Below are 20,110 nucleotides of genomic sequence, written 5' to 3'. Positions count from 1 at the left end.
AAGGCTAGAAATTTTGTTAGGACTGAATATGGATATGCCATCTCCAATATACTAATCTCCAAATTTCATTTGAGGCACCAAACTGTCATGTTTACTACTAGTACAGAGAGACAAAAGCTTGTACGCAGCAGCCTTGATGTTACTGTCATTCTGAAATTCTATAGCTGCTAACAATCACCAGGTCTGCAAAGAAAATTTACCTCCTTCAGTCAATCTTATTCTTCAAAGCTGTATTGTCGTGGAAACAGCAACCCCATGTCATTGCAATGACTCTCCTCATTTGATTTTGTCTTCCCAAATCCTGCCTGCAGCTGCAACTATAGCTGCTGCTATACTCATCAACAGCTGGCTAAATTTTTACAGACATAGGGCTGCAAACATTGGCACTCCAAAGCAATGTAAACTGCATCTGCATAAGCCCACACATATTGGCGAATACCCATAGCAAACATAGTTTAAGAAACTGACAGTTTCATAGAATGCTACAACAGAAGCAAAGGGTATTTAACTTTTACTCTGCACAGAGTATTTTACCCTTAGCTTCCAGAAAGTATCCTACTAAATGTAAAAGAGGATTACAGATACCCACACAAAATGCTAACAGCAATGCCAAAAAAACAGAAAAATAAAAAACTGAATTTATAAAACTGTTAATTCTGTTTTCTTGTAGTTACTATATCTAACTGTTATGAAACTTCAATTTTTACGTAGGTTGTTCTGTATCAAGAAGCTTAAGTTTAATTCAATCTAAGCTAAATTTGTAGAAGTTAACCTGGGTAAATTAACTGTCAGGAAATATTTAAGAGAAACAAATATTAAAAAGTATGTATATCCATGGTTATGATTAACTGTAGAAATCAAGTACGAACTATGCTGACCTAGGAATGACTGCTTTTCGCTCATCCACAGGGGAAAATACAGAAAATGCAATATAATAAGTAATATGAGAGCTCATTTCATTGTAAGGAGTGTATGAGTTGTAAGTCGTATGAGTATCATGGTATTTTTATTGGAATCGCAGTGACACCAAAAATAAGTAAGAGTATTTCCCTCTATCCACATAATGTCTTTACAAAACCTTCTCCAATGGTGTCCTTGATAAGCCACTATTTTTGTTTCCCTTCATGCCCCCAAGTCTTTCGACCGGCACATCTTTCTCTTAAACCCACAATGGTGAGTGTGTTCTGACCTTGGTCTGAAAATGGATTCTATTTCCTTCCTTCCACATTTCCGTTTGTAAAGTTTGCCCTGGAAAGACTGGCTTTGCAAAGCGAACCTAAAGAAAGAAACAGAAGTGTGGATGTGAACAAAACTACAATATGCACATGCAAAGGTTAAAAGCACAGGCTCTGCTGAAATGAGAAAAAAGAAAGAGAAAAATCAGGTAACTAGTCAATGTAGAAAACCTAAATATCTAAGTAACCATACTAGAAAGAGGCATTAAAATGCAAGCAGCAATAAATAAAAGCAATTGTGACAGTTAAGACAGTGCAAAAGCCTTTTCCCACCCTGAAGATCTTTTTTTTTTTTTTACACTAAAACCAGAAAAATAAAGAAAATTAACTGCAAAGAATGAACACAGACCTTGATCGCCTTGAATCTATTCACATCATTATTTGCAAACTGCTTCAAAATGTTTCTAGCAGCAAACCCAAAGGAGCATAATCCATGAAGTATAGGTTTCTTAAATCCTATTGAAGAAAAAGTAACATTTGGCATTCTTAATGTTAGGAGTTTGCATGTTGCTTCTCAAACACGAATATTGTATTCATAGTATTTTCCTCCAATAAAGTTCTTAATACTTTTTAACCTAATTTATCTCACTGGAAAAATATCTGTTACCATTTATTGTCTCCTCTACTTTGTGTCAAAGTAAAGTGCTCACTGAGAACTGGCACCCCAATGCTTTGTAAGACTCAGAAGTAGGATTAGGCCCTGTCTATAGAGGTGAGAAAATGGAAAATAAGGAGATTGACCTTTTTAGTATACATGCATAGGCACACCAGATACACAGTTACATGGAAGTATGCATTTCAAGGGTTAAGAGGCACAGTAATGATCAGAAAGTGGTGATACTAAGATTATTTGATGCTTCCCATTTTTAATTCCTATTTATGGTTGCCAAAATTCTTCAAATGTTGTGCACACTTCAGGGTTAACTTTATTAAGGAGTAGAAAGCTTACAAGATTTCAAACATTTTGAACACATCTAATGACAATAAGAAATTTACAGTGTTTATTTATACTGGCATTTTTGGTCAGGTTTTGTTGCAGTTCTGTGCTTTGGAACTGGAGCTGAACCTTGACAGAAGATAATCTTTGTATTAGTGCTGAATCTTTCTCTAGTCCCGTCAAAGTCTGGAACAATAAACCTTTGAAAACTGCCCCGATATTTGCTAAAGTGAAGTGGTTAAATTTTAAAGATTTTGTTGTACAGAGTATGTTCTGATCCCTTAACAGGTTGCTCTGACCTGACAAGGCACATGAACAGTAACTGATCATACTTTCAACAGCCCAGGGATTCAAGACAGGTCTGTTCAGGTTTGGTTCTGAAAGCAGTTCTTTTGCCTGAAACTCATCTGCCACTCTCGGCTGCCAGTCCAACTTTTTCTGAGCTCCAAACAGTACCTCACAACATCTACACAGCATGAAAAGCTGTTCCAAGGGACAACAGCTGGGTGAGAAAAAAGCAGAACCAAAACCAAACCCAAAGAAACAAAAAAGAGGAGACAAGAGAAAGTCTAGCCTGCAGAAAATCAGAAGATGTAGAAGAAGAAAGCACCTTCAAGACAGACCCAAAAACCCACTAGACTTCAGAGCCAGGAAAGATGAGAATTCTGAGACACAGCCCAAAGGGAAGACAAGACTAGCAGGAGAGTAAGGATGAGAAACGAGTATGGGAGAGAAACAGGAATTTTGACTCGTTAGATTAGGATACACAACAGAAGACAGGCTAAAAGAAACATAACTCTGTTTTCTTGCTTTAACTATTCCATTCTGATAATTCTGCCATTTCTCTCCTGCAAGAAATATTTGAATATACACACTTTTAATAGCACTCTGTTTTCTGAACACTGTGCAGAAAGTATTTCTGAAAGCACAAAGGTACCGTGCAGTCAATCTTAAAACAGCTTAGTGGTATTGCTGTAACAATATCACTACTCACTATCTTTCTTACAGAATGTTATAGAGACATTTAGTTCTTTAAAAACCTTTGTTCAATTCACCACGAAGGAACCAAAACCCACCACTATTTCCAGAACTCAGACAAATGCATACAGTCCTATTCTCCCCTCTATTTTCTTTATAAAACTAATGCATACTCAAAGAAAAATCCATAAGGCAATCAAGTTACTTTTTATCTAGACTGACAAGAGAACAAAGTAAATGTTGCCTTCACTTTCTAGTATCTCAGAAATACTCAGAAGCTACAGGCATAAAAGCACAAGAATATAAACAGATGTTTTCATGCAGCGTATCTCCTCTGAAACATTACCCACAGGAAGGCTGAACCGTAATCCGCGAACAACCTGTGTGCATTACACTGATTGGTTGCTTCCAGTGCATGCTGGTGAAAGCCAATCAAAGAGAACATACACAGAGATTAAAGACAAGAAGGTGTGTGAATATGCCCAAAGAAAACAGCTTTTCTATAACTACAAAATATTTGTGGAACATCTTTATAGTAATTGTCTTTCTTTGAACCTACAGTTGGTACAGATATTTGAATAGGATATTGCCAGAGCTCCTATTCCACAAAATCCAGTGCAGCAGTTTTCTGTTCGGACAAAGAGACTACCTCGTCTACAGAGTTAGTTTAATTTTTCACAATGTCTAAGCGCCGGTGCTCTTTGTGTGAGCAGGCAGAAGTTTTCTACTTTTCCTCTTTTATAACATTTTTATAGGATTATCATCATTATTTTATACTCTGCGGTTTCAAATATAATCGTGTATTTTTCTCCTCTACCATCTTCAAGACTAATTGGGTGATTCCATCTAACTATTTACCCAAAATCATCAGATGAACAAACAAATAGAAAGGTTTAATAAACCATGGAAAGCTCTTTACTGACACTCTGGTATTTGGTTATCATTATTTAGTAACACAAATTTACATAGAACTATACAAAACAGTTAACCAAACAATTAGTATGTATTCATGAAAGGAGACTATTTGGGGAAGTACATTAAGCATGATATGAATAAAGAAGCATAACTCTGCTCTATTTATCTTAGTAAGAACATCATACAGTGATAATTCTGTTTTAAAAAGAAGTCAATGGAAAACTGCAGACCAGTTATTACAGATCAGTATTTTCATGTAAAGATTATGATGATAGCACACTTATTCAGGGAAATTTCTTAAGCAAATAAAATTGCTGTCTGCCTGGAGTAATCACACTATACTACTAGCACGGCCTGAAAAGAACTCTGAAAAATACCTTTACAACAGAAATTTGAGAAAACAGACCCTTCTGTAGCAACTAGCAACTCTTCTCGGCAAGAATCAGGTAATGTAGTCTATAGTCAATTGCTCTGGCATGTACAATTACATAAATGACTAAGCTACTGCACTAGCAAGAGAGGCAGCTAAGCAAGCTAAGCATCTAAGACCAACATACTCTCAAAATTATTTACTTAGAATTATCTATCAAATACTCATGCAATTCCATCTGAAGCTTTTGATAGGCAATTATTTCTGCTTATAGGTATTTGAATATTTCTTAAAAAATTAATTTCTTATGAAAGAGAGACTGTAAAGATGGGATAGTGGTAACAAGAAAGGTCTAAAAGGAAAATAGGGTAGGAGGCTGGTTTTCACTGTAGGTAGTGCTTACAGTAAAGTGTCACACAGAACTCTGAAGACATCTAATGGTGACTCTAAGAACAGCTACAGAAAAATCACTGTTTTTTCCAGCTTGTTAAAAGTCATACAGATTAAGTGGGGAAAAAACCAAACTGAAAATAAATTTACATCATCCTTCATCCAAACATTAATGCAATGGTATCCCTCAGCTCACCTCCAAGAGCAGCAAAACTTGGATCAACATGTAAAGGATTCCAATCCCCACTCAGCCGATATAAGGCAGCCTGCAGAAACAGAGAAATAAAAATGAGAGGCTAGCTGTGTTTGGCAGAAATAAGCAAGAGTCACTCAAAAAATAAGGACAGATTAACAAACATCACAATTTACTAGCCCTTAGATAACTTAACCCTAAACCAAAGCAGGTAAAATAGAAATTACTTGTTATTGTGTAGACAAACTGCCAAAACTCCAGGGAAATGTGCCAAGAACTGTGTATGGACTTTGTACACAAGAAAATAATACAACTGCTTAGTGGGAGTTAAAAAATCACCTACTCTGCGGGCATACAAATCCAGCTTCACTAAAATTTGGCAACAGCAAAGTACCGCATTTTCTAGAATTTGCCCACAGGTTCTTTAGCTTGAAAGGTAATTTAAAGGAGTCTTTTACCATGACAGATCCATCCACGGTTTAAATAAAAAATAACAAAAATTTATTTATTTTTTTTTAAACACACATGCAACCATCCTTTTTCAACATGTGATTCATGTTACAGAGATCAGAAATATCCTTATCCCTTGGCAGAGTAACGTGATTGAGCAACATACTTCTCTCATAGCAGTTTCATGGGTAGCTGGTCCCAATATTAAAAACAAACAAACAAAACCTCCAAGTAACAGGCCAAGCTTTCTAGAGGACTTTTGCTTCATGTTAAGTATTCTGTTTCACTAGTAAAAAGTAGAGAAACACAACTTCAGTGTCTTGTATGTACTGTGAATGTGAATAAATCTGAGAAATTATGAAGATTATGGCTACTGTACTTCAGTTTTCTTTGTGTGGTGTTAACATTTTCATTACCGAATTACATTTGCTGTAACAGTGATCAACAGACCACTGGTGTGGCAAGCCACCCTGTGGTTGTCTTTCTGGACTAAAGGCTTATTCATCAGATGCTGTGAAATCCAGTGAATTAATGATTGTAGAGTACTCTCTAGTGTGACATTCCTAAAAGTACAGAGAAAATCAGAACACATTACTAACACTTGTGAAGATTTAAAGAATTTAGTATTTTTGCATGATGGCATATATAAATTGAATGTGAATTTAACCAAAATGAACTTTTAAACTCTTAGTTTAATTGAGTACATTACTGGCCTTTGGAACCACTTATCACTAAAGATTTTCTTCCAGGATTTCAGACTGGGATTGTAAATTATTTTTTATTCTTTTTGCATCATTTTTCCTTTTGAAAAGTAAGATGGCACCACTAGATCTGAAATTTCTAACTGTAATTCTACGTTCACCCAAAACTTTTTTTTTTTTTTTTTTTGTAATTACCTTTCAATTGATCCTATACATTCTTAGGAAAATAGTGAAGTCTGGAAATTTTACATTAATGTAAGACTACAGTTCAAATGGGTCCAAGTTTTCTCCTCCAAATGGGACAAAGAGAGGGAAAATAATTGGCTGAATTAACAGTTAACTTAAATCAATCTTACAACATCACCAAGAAGTAGAAATAGCTAAGGTATCTCACCTGGTGAGAAGAATAAAGTCAAAATCTCCTTAAGGCAGTATCGTCCAGTGCTAGGACTCTACAGCTAGCAATCTACAAGGAAAATCAAGTACAAAAGAGCAAGCCAAACTGACTGGCAAGCAATCCTACGCCACAGAGGACATTCTATGAGGGGCATCCAGGTAGTGTGTGGTGAAACCCAATGCTGGTTGAGGGTGGAACAGGAAAGCTAACTGAGACAATGTAAATATTTACACCCTTGTTGCCACTAAGGCAGCTGGAGCGAAATGATGAGTGGGAAGAGACAGCTACCAATATCAAAGTTATAGCACCATGAAAGAGACTTTTAGCGAGGAACAGACCCTTAGCTCCTTAGGGAAAAAAGAAAAAAAAAAGTAAACTGACAATTTAAAGAGTTGCTCTTGACAGAATTCTGCAAAGTAGAGCTCATTACTGAAGTACTTCATCACTGAAGTTTTCTTTCAAGAGACTCTAAATTTTAACAGCAAATTACCTGTCTTGAGAATGAGAAAATAAAAATTGCCATATATGAAAAAAATAATTAAACGACTTTTAACTAAATTAAAATTCTTAGGTCTTACATTCATTCTTCCATTAATTTTAACTTTTACAAAAGCTGTCAGCAGGCTATTTTCACAAAGAAGCTGTTGCAATAACTTTTAATTCAAACTAGGTATCATTTTGTTTAGTACTGAAAAATTTTATTTATGTTTAACAAAAAAAGGCAAATTTCTGTTTTAAGCTCAAATCTCAACTTAGATCTAGCTATGTAGCTGTTGCTTACTAACTGGCCACTTCTTTGGGAGACAATACTATCAAAAGCTTTTCTAAATTACTGTAGTAAAAAATACTTGTGATTTATTGCTAACAAAATAAACAGCATTTTGGGAAATTATTAAGCTCAGATGACTAAATGTGATCAATGTATTTAACTGAATGTCTGACGTATGAATATGGGAGACAGTATTCGTCTTTTTGTACTTTCAATACTTAGAGTGGCACTGGTCACAGCTAGAAAACACGTAGGCTAAACTGAATTAGCAGTTACGCAGCACATTATTTCAGATTCAGAGCAGCCAAGTCAGGTCTGCCAACAAGCTTCTTTTCATTTACCACAGTCTTTGGTATTATTTCATTATATACATTACATTTCACATGAGAACAGAACTGTTTCAAAGCCTCATTGGCTCTACTTTCTATATTTCTTGAATAAGAACATTTCCTGAAGTCCCGAGTGACAGCATTAAATATAAAAAAATAATTTTTTTTTTTTTTTAAAAAAAAAAAAGGGATGCATCCTTAGAGGTTGACAAGAGTCAATTAATGTGAGATTGTCCTAGGTGCAGCAGTAGCAGTCATTTTTCTCCTTCTCAGCAGCTGGTGCAGTGCTGTGGTTTTGACTTTCAGCCTGGGAACAACGCTGACAACACTGATGTTTTTAGGTGTTGCTAAGTAATGTTTACTCTGACCAAAGACTTTCTGAGTCTCATGCTCTGCCAGGGATGAGGGGAAGCCAGGAGAAAGCAGAGACAAGACACCTGACCCAGACTAGCCAAATGGGTATTCCACACCACAGCATGTTATGCCCAGTATATAAACTGGGGGCAGTTACCCAGAAGGTGTAGATAGCTGCTCAGGTCTGGCTGGGTATCGGTCAGAGGGTGGTGAGCGGTTGTATTCTCTTCCTTTATCATTTTTATTATTGGTGGTAGCAGTAGTGATTTGTGTTATACCTTAGTTACTGGACTGTTGTTATCTCAACCCTTGAGAGTTACATTCTTTCCATTCTCCTGCTCATCCCTCTGGGAGTGGGGGGGGAGAAAGGAGCGGGGAGAGCGAGTGAGCAGCTGCGTGGGTCTGAGTTACCAGCTGGGCTTACACTACAACAGAGGTATTAGATTGAAGTCAGTCATAATGTGGTTAGATTGTTTTCCAATTAATAATACAAACTGCCAAGCCTCATTTCCTAACAATTTAGGAATTCTGCCAGACCACAAAAGAAAAGGCACGATCCAACCTGTCCATGCCAATTTTTCAGTCTTGCCTATGGACTGCAATAAAGGTCAGTAGTCAAGCTAATAAAATAGGAAGCCAACTATCCATGTATTTATTTCCCTTTCTAATGGCGGAAAAAAGAGCTCTTTTTAACCTAAGCCCAAGAGCTTATCTTATCAAGTATTTATATATATATTTATATATATATAAAAATATATATATAAATAATATAAATATATTAATATATATAATTTATATATAAATTATATAATATATTATATTATATTATATATATTTATATATATTATATATAAATATATATAATATTTATATATAATATATATAATATATATAAATATATATTTATATTTATATAATTATATATAAATATATATAAAATTTATATATATAAATTTATATATTCATATATATTATATATATATTTATATAAATATATAAAAAAAATAGGTGTGTGTATATGCATGTGTGTATACTTTACCTTATTTAAGTAAAAGCAAGCAGTCAAGCAATCTTGTGAAGAAAAAACAGCCACAAATCTCATCTACACATTTCAATGAGCTCTGGTTTACATTAAGAACAATTAATGTATCCAGTTAAACTGGCAGCGCTGATGCTTCAAAGGCTCAAATACGGCACACTACTTAAGTAATTCCATGTAGTTAAAATTAAGTAGCAACCATTTGACTATCTGAAAACCCCATTTGTCATATCTTCTTTTTTAATCATTGATTTCTGTGAGGATAAGGAGGGATATTAGGAAAAAGTAATTGGTAAAAAACAACACAGAAAGACACAAGGTTTTATCTGTTCTTGCAGATAAGCAACTATTTTTCTCAAAGATGACATGTGGAAAATAAACAAAACAGGCAGTGTAAGTTGTTCATAATGATTTTCAATGCCTAAACACACTGCGTGCAAATCTGGATCACACATGATTCTATTTTTTAACAAGACTGTCATTAAAAACCACAAGTGTATAGTTTCCTGAACTGCCTCAGGTTTGCAATAATAGAATCTTAGTGGTCTCGACTACACAAACACTACCTTTTTCCCCTACATACCACTGACTCCCTCAAGAATAAGAATTACTAAAATGTTCAATTAAAAAACCTTCACATACATAGCTATAAACAAGAATAGGTATAATAGATATAAAACAGCACTACATCTTTTCTCCTTCCATAGCCCACATTATTCACCTCTTTACTGGTTATCCCTATCACATATTTTTTCAAATTCAAAATCAACATTTATATTCTGGCACTGGCTTCACAGAACATTAGGCATTTTTCAGCAGCACAGCAAATGTACATATAGCCTTTCTTTTAACAGTGCCTCTCTTAACCACTTGGGTTTAGGGAACTTCAGGTGGAGTAACAATGTCTATATCCTTTACTAAGACATGCACAGATATGTAGGAAACAAACTCTTGGTGATGAAAAGTTAAACAAAATGAGTGCCAGACTAGTATTTTTTCCTTCTTTTACCACATTACCACAAAAATTCTAGTATAATCCAAGATTTCAACTATTTTTTCAAAATTGCCATGATCAGAAAATTATATACTGATCTTCTCAACAGGAATAAATATGGACGGGTAGGGGATTGTGTATAAATATTGAAATTAGCATCACAACATCTAACAAACTTTTCATTACTATTACAAATACTCACTATACAATTTCAAGGGCTTTGAAAGTATCATCTCTGCACACTGAAATCTCTAGACAAATTGGGAAAACATTATCAAATCCTTGCAATGTCCTCACATCTATTTGCTTTGCTTGTATCATCCTTTGTTGTTAAGCACTTTTTTTCTGGCATGCTGTCTGTATCTGTGAACCTACTGCAGCACTTCCATTTTCTCTATCAGGAAACAAATTATTTATGCTACAAACAGAGAAAAAGAAATAAAAAATCACCTGAGGCTCTCAGGAGGCTCTCTTGTGCTATTCTCTGAAGTTAATTTAAATTCACATGTTTTCAGGCAATGATGTACTACAAGCTTTACAGAGAAGGACATTAAAACCCCCCATTTGTCCTGTAACCATATTTTCCCCACTCCACATGTAGATGTTGTCATCATCTCTCTCATGACTATATTGCACATATTCAAAAAATAATCTTAACACAAAACACTGACCTCCTCATAACATTTTTCTTCTAATCTGTTTAAAATAAGCATAAAATCTCTACATGGAAATAACCAATTGTTTTTCCCATATAATGTTAACAATTACTTATTATATCTACACATATAGAATCACAGAATCATCCAATAGTTAGGTTGAGAAAAACCTTTATGATCATCAAGTCCAACCATAAACCTAGCACTGACAAATCCACCACTAAACCACAGAATCGTTTGAGTTGGAAGGGATCTGCAAAGGTCATCTGGTCCAACCGCCTTGCTATGAGCAGGGACATATTCAACTGTAACAGGTTGCACAGAACCACATTCAGTCTGGCCTTGAATCCCTTAATGCCACATCTACATGGCTTTTAAATACCTTCAGAGATGATGACTCCACCACTTCCCCGGCCAACCTGTTCTAATGCTTGACAACCCTTTTGGTGAAAAGATTTTTCCTAAAATCCAATCCAAACCTGCCCGGTACAATTTGAGATCATTTCTTCTCATCCTATCACTTCTTACTTGGAGGAAGAGATCGACACCCACCTCACTTAACAACCTCCTCTCACATTGTTGTAGAGAGCCATAAGGTTTCCCCTGAGCCTTCTCTTCTCCAGACTAAACACCCTCAGTTCCCTCAGCCATTCCTCATCAGACTTGTGCTCCAGGCCCTTCTTCATCTTCACTACCCTTCTCTGGACCCACTCCAGCATCTCAATGTCTCTCTTTTGGTGAGGGGCCCAGAACTGAACACAGGATTCAAGGTGTAGCCTCATCAGTGCTGAGTACAGATGGATGACCACTGCCCTGGCCCTGCTGGTCATGCTACTGCTGATACAGGCCAGGATGCTGTTTGCCTTCTTGGCTGTCTGGGTACAAGTTGGATCATGTTCAGCTCCGTCAATCAGCACCACCAGGTCCTTTTCCACTGAGCAGCCTTCCAGATACTCTTCCCCAAGCCTGTACCATTGCATGGGGTTGTTGTGGCCCAGTGGCAGGAGCTCCCCCTTGCTGAACGTCACACCATTGGCCTTGGCCCACTGATCCAGCCTGTCTAGACCGCTCTGTAGAACCCTCCTATCCTCCAGCAGATCAACACTCCTGCTCAATTGGTGTCACATGCAACCTTACTGAGGGTGCACTCAACTCCCTCATCCAGACCACTGATAAAGATACTAAACAGAACTGGCCTCAGTACTGAGACCTGGGGAACACCACTTGTGATCGCCTGCCAAATGAGATTAACTCCGTTCACCACCATTCTTTGGACATCTATTATAGCTATGAGCAGCCAATTTCTCCAGGATAATGCTGTGGGAAAAATGGTATCAAAAGCTTTATGAAGTATAGGTAGACAATGTGCACTTAAGCAGGTCACCTGGTCATACCAGGACACTGGGTTAGTCAAGCAGGACCTGCCTTTCATAAACCTGTGCTGACTGGGCCTGATCACTTGGTTGTGCTGCTTGATGGCACTCAAGATGATCTACTCCATAACTTTCCCCAGCACCACGGTCAGACTGACAGGCTTGTAGTTCCCCAGATTCCTCTTGCAGATGGGCATCACATTTGGTAACTTCCAGTCAACTGGGACCTCTCTGGTGAGAACTGCTGAAAAATGACTGAGTGGCTCAGAGAGCACTTCAACCAGCTGCCTCAGTATCCCACTGTCAGACCTAGCCAGCCCCATAGACTTGTATGTGCCTATGTGGTAAAGCAGGTCTCTGACCATTTCCCTTGGGTTATGGGGGCTTAATTCTGCACCCCATCCACGTCTTCCAGAGAACTGGTCTTACTATTAAAGACTGAGGCAAAGAAGCCATTAAGTTCCTCAGCCTCTTCCGCTATGTTTCCCCCGCATTCAATAAAGGGTAGAGATTCACCTTAGCCCTCCTTCTATTGCTGATGTATTTACAGAAACATCTTTTATTGTCTTTTACAGCAGTAGGCAGATTAAGTTCTAATTGGAGTTTGGCCCTTTTAATTTTCTCTCTGTATAGCCTTATGACATGGTTTAGTGGTGGACTTGGCAGAGTAACAGTTGGACTTGATGATCTTAAAGGTCTTTTCCAACCTAGCCAATTCTATCATTAAGCTTCAGACAATCAAAGCCTAACATACAGGGCTACCCCATCACCTCTCCTTCCTTGCCTATATGTTTTGAAGAGTTTACAGCCATCCACTGCAGCACTGTTAGTTGTGAGAGTCATCCCAGCATGTTTCTATGATGGCAACTACATCATAGTTTTCTTGCTACACAAGGGCTTCCAGCTCCTCCTATTTGGTGCCCATGCTGGATGCATTGGTGTAGATGCACTTCAGCTGGGCTACTGATCACACAACTTTTTTGGGGAGAGAAGCCCTGTTCCTACATGACCATTTTCAGGGGCTTCTGTGGTTTCTAACACATCAGTAACTTTTGCCTCTTTGCTGCTGCATGGGTCTCCATCCCCTACCCTCCACTGAGATTGCAGACCAAAGGTCTTTGCTAGCACGCTGTCCTTCAAACGTCAGTGTGCTGCCCCATGCTTACCTCTAGTGAGGCTGGTTTTATTCCTTTTCCCCTTCAAATCTAGTTTAAAGTTTTTTTCAATGAGCCCTGCCAACTCCTGTGTGACGATCCTTCTCCTCCTTTCAAGTAGGTGCACCCTGCTTGTTGCAAGCAGGCCTAGTGTTGTGTAAAGCACTCCCTGATCAAAACCTCCAACATTCTGCTAGTGACACCAGGCTCAAAGCCAGGTATTGATCTGTTGGCTCTTCCTGTTTCTTCCCTCACCATTGCCCACGTTCTTTACAAAGAGACACAAATATTTACACAAGCTTAAAATGAAAACACAAATGAAACCTGTGTAGAATAAAAGATGAATTTCCATAGAGAAGTATCAACATCCCAATTACACAGAAGCTTGCAAGGGTCTTATCACGACATCCTCAAAGTAGAGTACTAACAGTACTGAACCCATTGACAACAGGCAGAAAACATTTCACAGTAGGTTTTAGTTTCATAATTCATTAGGTTAGGAAATGTTTCTCATGAATCTCTTTCCTCCCACAATGTCATTAGTAAGTTTTTATTCCAAAGTCCACTCTTTCACAACAAACTAAATTTGTGTATAATAGTCTTCACAGTTTTTTCCAGTTACATTAAGAATTGTAGCTTTAACTGAACTTGACACAGTGAAAAACTAAACTCAGGTAGCTAGAAGACTAGTATGAGTGAAAGGACTGAAGGACTAGAGAATTACTCAGGAAGGTAAAGATGCTTCTGCAGTTTTAGTCACAGGATGCTGATGACAGTACTTGAAACATGGCAGGTGCCAATTATTTTCTCCTTTCAGAGAAAACAGAAAAGAACTGTATTTTAGGAAAACAAAAAACCAAAACCACTAAAAGGCAACAATTCCTTCACACCCTGTCAGTAGATGCTTGATCTATACCTGGAACAGAAGGCTTTACATAGCCCGTATATTTTCAACCCTACCAGATTATCTAGGTGTGAATTTACTGAATCTCCATAAAAATATCTGAATGAGTAAAGAACCATCATATTCTCTAAACTGTTGGGTTTTGGGTTTTTTTTTGTGGTTTTTTTTTTTTTTTCATGCTGCTTACCCTATCACATTCTCAAAATCAACATTGGATGCTATATGCCACTCCTTTAAACACTCTGTACAATTAAAATATCTCAAGCATTTATAAACATCCTTACTTTATAAACTGGAAATTATAAGGCAGCAGAAATGGTCATAATTTTCAACAGCACAGACCAATTCTGGCTCTCCAATTTAACATTTGAAGGTTCAATTCTTCAAAGTGCATCACATTTTTGAAGTGCACTGTACAAGTTCACAACAGAGCTCTTATGAATTTCAATTTCAGCCTGTGATGCTCAGACACCCTCCTGCTAGTCTGACTCCCAAATTTCTCCTTCAAAATTCATCCACCTCATCCTCTCCTATCAGTCATTGATTACGAAGCACCCACATCTGAGTACTTTGGGATATCTGGGTAACAGCTGCCTGCAAACCATAAGAATTTTAGGGACAAAACAAATAAAATCCATTGTCAAATAACTGCTCCAACCAGTCAATAACCAAGAGATTATTTTCCTCTCATTACTCACTCCCAGAATACAACTTCTTGCAAAAAATAACATAGGAAAACTGACTTCCTACACTATCTCAGCTCATTCCTCTCTTTGCTTGTGGAAGGAGGTCTTGAAGGAGAAGGAACAAACATCTATGCCTGCATGACTGAAAACTATCATAAAGCATTGCATAAAAACGGGATTAAAACTACATATAAAGAAACCTTTATTTGGAATTTTTATCTTTTTAGAGATTTTGCAACATTTAAAACATTATTGTAGTTTACCAAATGAAAGCAACTTAAACATGACAGGATATAAAAAAGCTGCTTCTCCAATGGATCAGTTATGGGTCTCAGTTTCACCAGCTCTAACATGGAATTTAAAATTCTTGAAAGTAAGGACAGCCAATTTTCCTGACCCTTAAAATGACATAGCAAAATGTATCATATGCTTGAGATACCCAGTTTGAAGCTGAAATAGCTCTGATAAAAATTCACATGTGACAGCTCACATGACAGTGCTATGCAGAGACCTATAGGGGCACAGCTGAATGTACACAGCTGGTCCCAAAACACAATAGGCTGAGACGCCATGTTTTTCAAAATCTATCTAAAAGGTGTTTCTCCCTCTTTGTCATGTCTATTTCTCCCTATTAATGTAACTAACAAATACACAGAGTCAGAATTCAAAGCAGAATGACGTTTTAGTGAAATATACAATAGTGTTGCAAGTAAATAAAATTTTTCAATTGGCAACCATTTCTTAAAATTATTAGACATGTTACTGAAATAAGGTGACATTAACAAAAACCTGGAAGTCCTGCAAATTCAGCTTTAATTTTTCTGTATAGGCAAACTGGACAGAGAGTTTTCAGAAGAAAGAGGGAAGAAACACAGAACAATAAAACTGAAACAAATTCTTGAAAAAAATCTGTTTTACAGGCTACTGCTGTAGTGATTATTTATTGTCACAAGATTGTGTATTCTGAGTATTAATTGTGATATTTGAAGACAGAGAACAACAGTTTATTTCTTGGGAGGCAACCTGCACAGTACCAGAATGCTGTGAGATTTTTCACAAGAAAAAAAAAAAAAAAAAAAAAAAAACAACAAAAAAATCCCACAACCCAAGAAAAAACCACAGAAACTCCCTAGAACCTCAAGGCTCCATATTTGCTTCCTTCCTCAAAAATGATTTGCATCACTTGGACATCATCTACTTTAAACACTCACTGCATCTTATTTTGTGTGTCATCAGAAAATTAATTTCCAAGAAATGAACACACATGGGAAGGGAATGTAAAGAAAAGTCTACAGAGATAAAACTCTTCAGAGATAAAACTCTCCAGAGATACATGTAATTCGCTGCTTGTGATTCTTAATTGCATTATGAACCATTCAGCAAAATCTGTTTGATTAATTTAAGGCTTTGGTTTGAAAACTGGAAGGACTAAAGTAGCCTGGTGATACTAAAGCACTGTAACTACATTAAACATTCCCTACAGGGCTGAAATTGAATGATTCATTTCTTGCTAAATGGCTAATAGTCAAACACCCTCAAACTTCTTGATGTTCTGTCAAAAGGTCTATTTTACTAAAAAGATTTATGGCAGTGTATCTAGTAAAGCATAGCTCAGGTTACAGAGAGAGAGCAAGCTATAAAAATACCGCAGCATAGGCACATCTGTACAGGGCAAAATGGAAAAAATGTCAGCTAGTTCTTTGAGAAAAAGTTAACGAACACAGAAGAAATATTCTATGTCCTTCTTCAGCAGGATGCACATTTTAAGCCTTAAAGCCTTTTCAAAAGGTCAGATACTTCTAAATTTTTTTTAACAATTTTTCATCCTTAAGCAGCTTACACCATGGTACTGCAACTCATTCATAAGCCCTGGTTAGTGTTTAAAAAATTTCTTAGGAAAGGGCACAGATTTTAAAGGGATAAACATTTATTAGGCTATCTGCTATTCATCTTTTACCACTAACCAAAAGGATTAGTTTTTTATGTAAGTGACCATTGTTCTGTCAATGATCACTGGCATAACATGATCATTTTTCATAGAACTGTAGGTGGCTGTACCCTCTATTCTGCCAAACACATGATTAAGGGCAAAAATGGTTATTAGCTCTCTGTTCCCAGTACCCTCTTCACTAAGCAGCACTTCCTCCTGTCTGAATGTACATAAAAAACATTCTTTGTCTTGGAAAAAATTTAATCCAGTGTATGAGTTAGAAGTAAACATAACTTTCAAGATAACCACAGTCATTGACTACAGTAAAAGACAGGAGTCATCATTAAACATTTTTAAAATATGCATGATGCACACCCTAAGCATACCTTGCCTATCAGGAAGGTTACTACCTGATTATGCTATGACAAGTTATGGGGGAAAATGCTAATTATGAAGAGCAGTTTAACCACATAACTGTGGTAACACAAAAACTGAGTGGGGAATGTCACAACTGTCATTGGAAATCAACAGAGTTCAAGTTAACTCAAACGCCATCTGCAAATTTGACTCTTTCCATCTGTCTCATACTCTATACTTATTCAATAGCTGAATGGCAACAGTCATTTCTGCCAGCACCTTTTCCATTTAAACACTTAAGGAAAAAAAAAAAATCAGAAACTTCGATGTAATTTCTGTGCCAGCTTCCATTTTCAAAAGGGATTTTAGGCAGTTATGTGTCATTCCACAGACACACAAATGTAAAATCTAGGTGACATTTCTTCAAGCTGTCCTTCACATGAAAGTCTGTATTCCTGCCCACAAAGTTCCCAAGTTCTACACATTCTCCCTCCTGTACACAGGCACCATCACTTAAGCACAGATGCTACTGAATAATTTGGCAGATAAGACTTGCGCTTCTCAAAGTCCGCTGGCTGTGGCTCCTGCAAGATCTAATTGAAGAAGAATTCTCCTGTCAGAGTAGATCTTAAAAACAGTGGTGGCTACTGTGTCACATCCTTTATTTCCAAAAAATCAATTTTTGCAGTAGCAAAGTTTCCTTATTTCTGCATTATACAGCTACTACCATTTTCTTTTGCCTCATGAACTTAGCACTTTATAAACACTAACAACTCTAGACATAAGAGTTTAAGGCTTAGAAGCTAAGATTAGTGCATTAACAAGGGGATCAAAAATGGCATCTGAAAATTGATGGATCTGGAATCAATTCTGATATAACCACCCAGAGGAGAATCTGAACTAGGGTTCCAACACTGAAAGTAAATTAATAGGCCATTATGGTTGCTGTATCTTATCTAATAAAGAGCCAGCTGCTAGAGTGTACCTTCCTCTACATTTAACTATTCCCAGGAACAAAGTGCTCTTTCAACATTCCCTTCTCCTTGCTCAACTTGCCACCTTTCAGTGAAGCCTATTCAAAAGAATTAGACACCTGTACCTCCTAGACCTATGCTGTGAATTTTAGGATGCAGCAAGTACATCAGTGATAGAAACCAAAATGCTGATCTAAGGTGTCTTTCCTGATTTAAGTGGGTAGGGCTAACTTGGACTTCAAGCACGTAAATCAGCTGGATCAGACTTAAGTTTAATTACTCTGTATATAAACACAGGCTAAGCAGACATCACAATGCCCACATTTCAGCTGATGCTCAACATTTTAACAATCTCCAAAAGCTACAGCCTCCTGCCATAACTGAGTTGCTTTTGAAAATTTTGCTGAGTGTCTTAATACTGGTAGCTTCAGACTTCTGGACTTATTTGTCTGACACCTGCATATGTTTACCTTCAGAAGAGGTTGTATGTATTTCCTCGGGTTTTTGCCTATGATGCCTGTGAACCAGTGGGACTGTGGCCAGATGGAAAGACATCTGTCAGTATTTCAGGTTTCCCTGACTACTACTACACTACAGAAATTTACCTTTTTCAAAACTGTGACTTTCAAGCACTTTTTTCTTTTTTTGGTGTGTTTGCTTCCACCATTTGTTATAAGTTTCATAGATTTTGAACCTCTTAACCACAACAGAATATGAACGTTCATTTCCTCCTTCGATGTATAATTTTGCAATCAACAATTATAAAATTGCATAAGCCTTACAAGAAGAATGTTTTACACAGCACACTGAACACATTGTCATAACTCAATAAATAAATATATACGCACACATATATAGATATACACACCAAATATGCATAAATAAATACCTGAGGTATACAATAAAATTTTAACTGTTAGTGAACATCATATAAGACTCTTTTGTCCAAACAAAACAAACATTTCCACACCAAAAGCACATAAAACTTTACCTGATCAGCTGTTGTTTCATCAAAAATTACAGCATCAGGGGGTCTCTTGGGAGGATTCACTGTTACCTAAAGCAAAAGTAGTAGTAGTATTATTTCACTGCAAAAATCTTTTATCCATGCCCGTGAAAGAATACGCCAGGTATGTATAAAAACCAACAGCATTTAAAAAGCTGCTAAGGTTCCTCCTACCTTTTCTATATTTACAGAAAAACAGAAAAAGATTATTAGGCCTGGAAAAGTCTTTTATCAAAGTTAGCTTTACAAAGATTAGCCAGATTTTATACTAAGATCTGGCTAACAGTTACATGTTGTAGCTGATTAGTTTGATTACATTTATTCCAAATGATTCATAAAAGCTTAAGCAAAAATTACTCAGAAAAAATGATTGTCTCATAAAACATTAGTGTTTTGGAACACAAACATTAAAATTAAGCTTTTAAAATACTTTAAAAAATGCAATGGAGTACAAAATTATTTACAACCTCACTCATGGACTATATCACTTTTGGCCTTCAAGAGTTTCCAGTTCTTTCTCTGTTTTGCACATTTTTCTTTTGGTTTGGGTTCAGAATTTTTTTTTTTTTTTTTTTTTTTTTTTTTTTTTTTTTGGGGGGTGGGTCGTTGGTTTGGGTTTTTTGGCCATTGCATGCCACATATTAAGCTCCACATTATTGTAAAAAAGCCATTCCTTGTGCCATCCACAGCTTCATCCTTCAGGTTTGAAGATACAAACTTTATCAACTGAGTGACAGAGAACATCCTAGATCATAATAAACACTGTCATGGCTTAAGCACAAAGAACACCATAACCAATTAAAATCTATTAAAGTAGCTGAAATCTTTTTCCCCTCTCCTTCCTGGGTTTTCAAAATAATCAATCAAACAAAAAGGCCAAAGAAAGAGCTGGCATAAGCTCTAAAACAGAAGGAAGAAACTTGACTCTCATTTGTAATAGTTCTACTTAATCTTAGTTTGCATAAGCTCTTTACCAAACAAAAGAGACATCAAAAGAAACCGAGTGCTATGTAATTTCA

General features: G+C 36.7%; 1 protein-coding gene across 2 annotated transcripts in view; it reads right to left on the bottom strand.

Annotated features, from left to right (window-relative positions):
- HSD17B4 (hydroxysteroid 17-beta dehydrogenase 4) overlaps window positions 1-20,110 on the bottom strand; it is a 65,367-nt gene that overhangs the window by 13,431 nt on the left and 31,826 nt on the right. For both annotated transcript variants that reach the window (XM_080636928.1, XM_080636929.1), the window contains exons 17-20: window positions 19,077-19,142; window positions 5,022-5,091; window positions 1,585-1,691; window positions 1,190-1,276 (exon numbers count right to left, since the gene is read on the bottom strand). In XM_080636928.1, coding sequence (XP_080493054.1) covers window positions 1,190-1,276; window positions 1,585-1,691; window positions 5,022-5,091; window positions 19,077-19,142 — 330 coding nt within the window. The remainder of the gene's footprint in view (window positions 1-1,189; window positions 1,277-1,584; window positions 1,692-5,021; window positions 5,092-19,076; window positions 19,143-20,110) is intronic.

The sequence above is a fragment of the Psittacula echo genome (assembly GCF_963264785.1).
Source record: "Psittacula echo genome assembly, chromosome: Z".
NCBI lineage: Eukaryota > Metazoa > Chordata > Aves > Psittaciformes > Psittacidae > Psittacula > Psittacula echo.
This window is presented reverse-complemented; position numbering and strand designations above follow the sequence as displayed.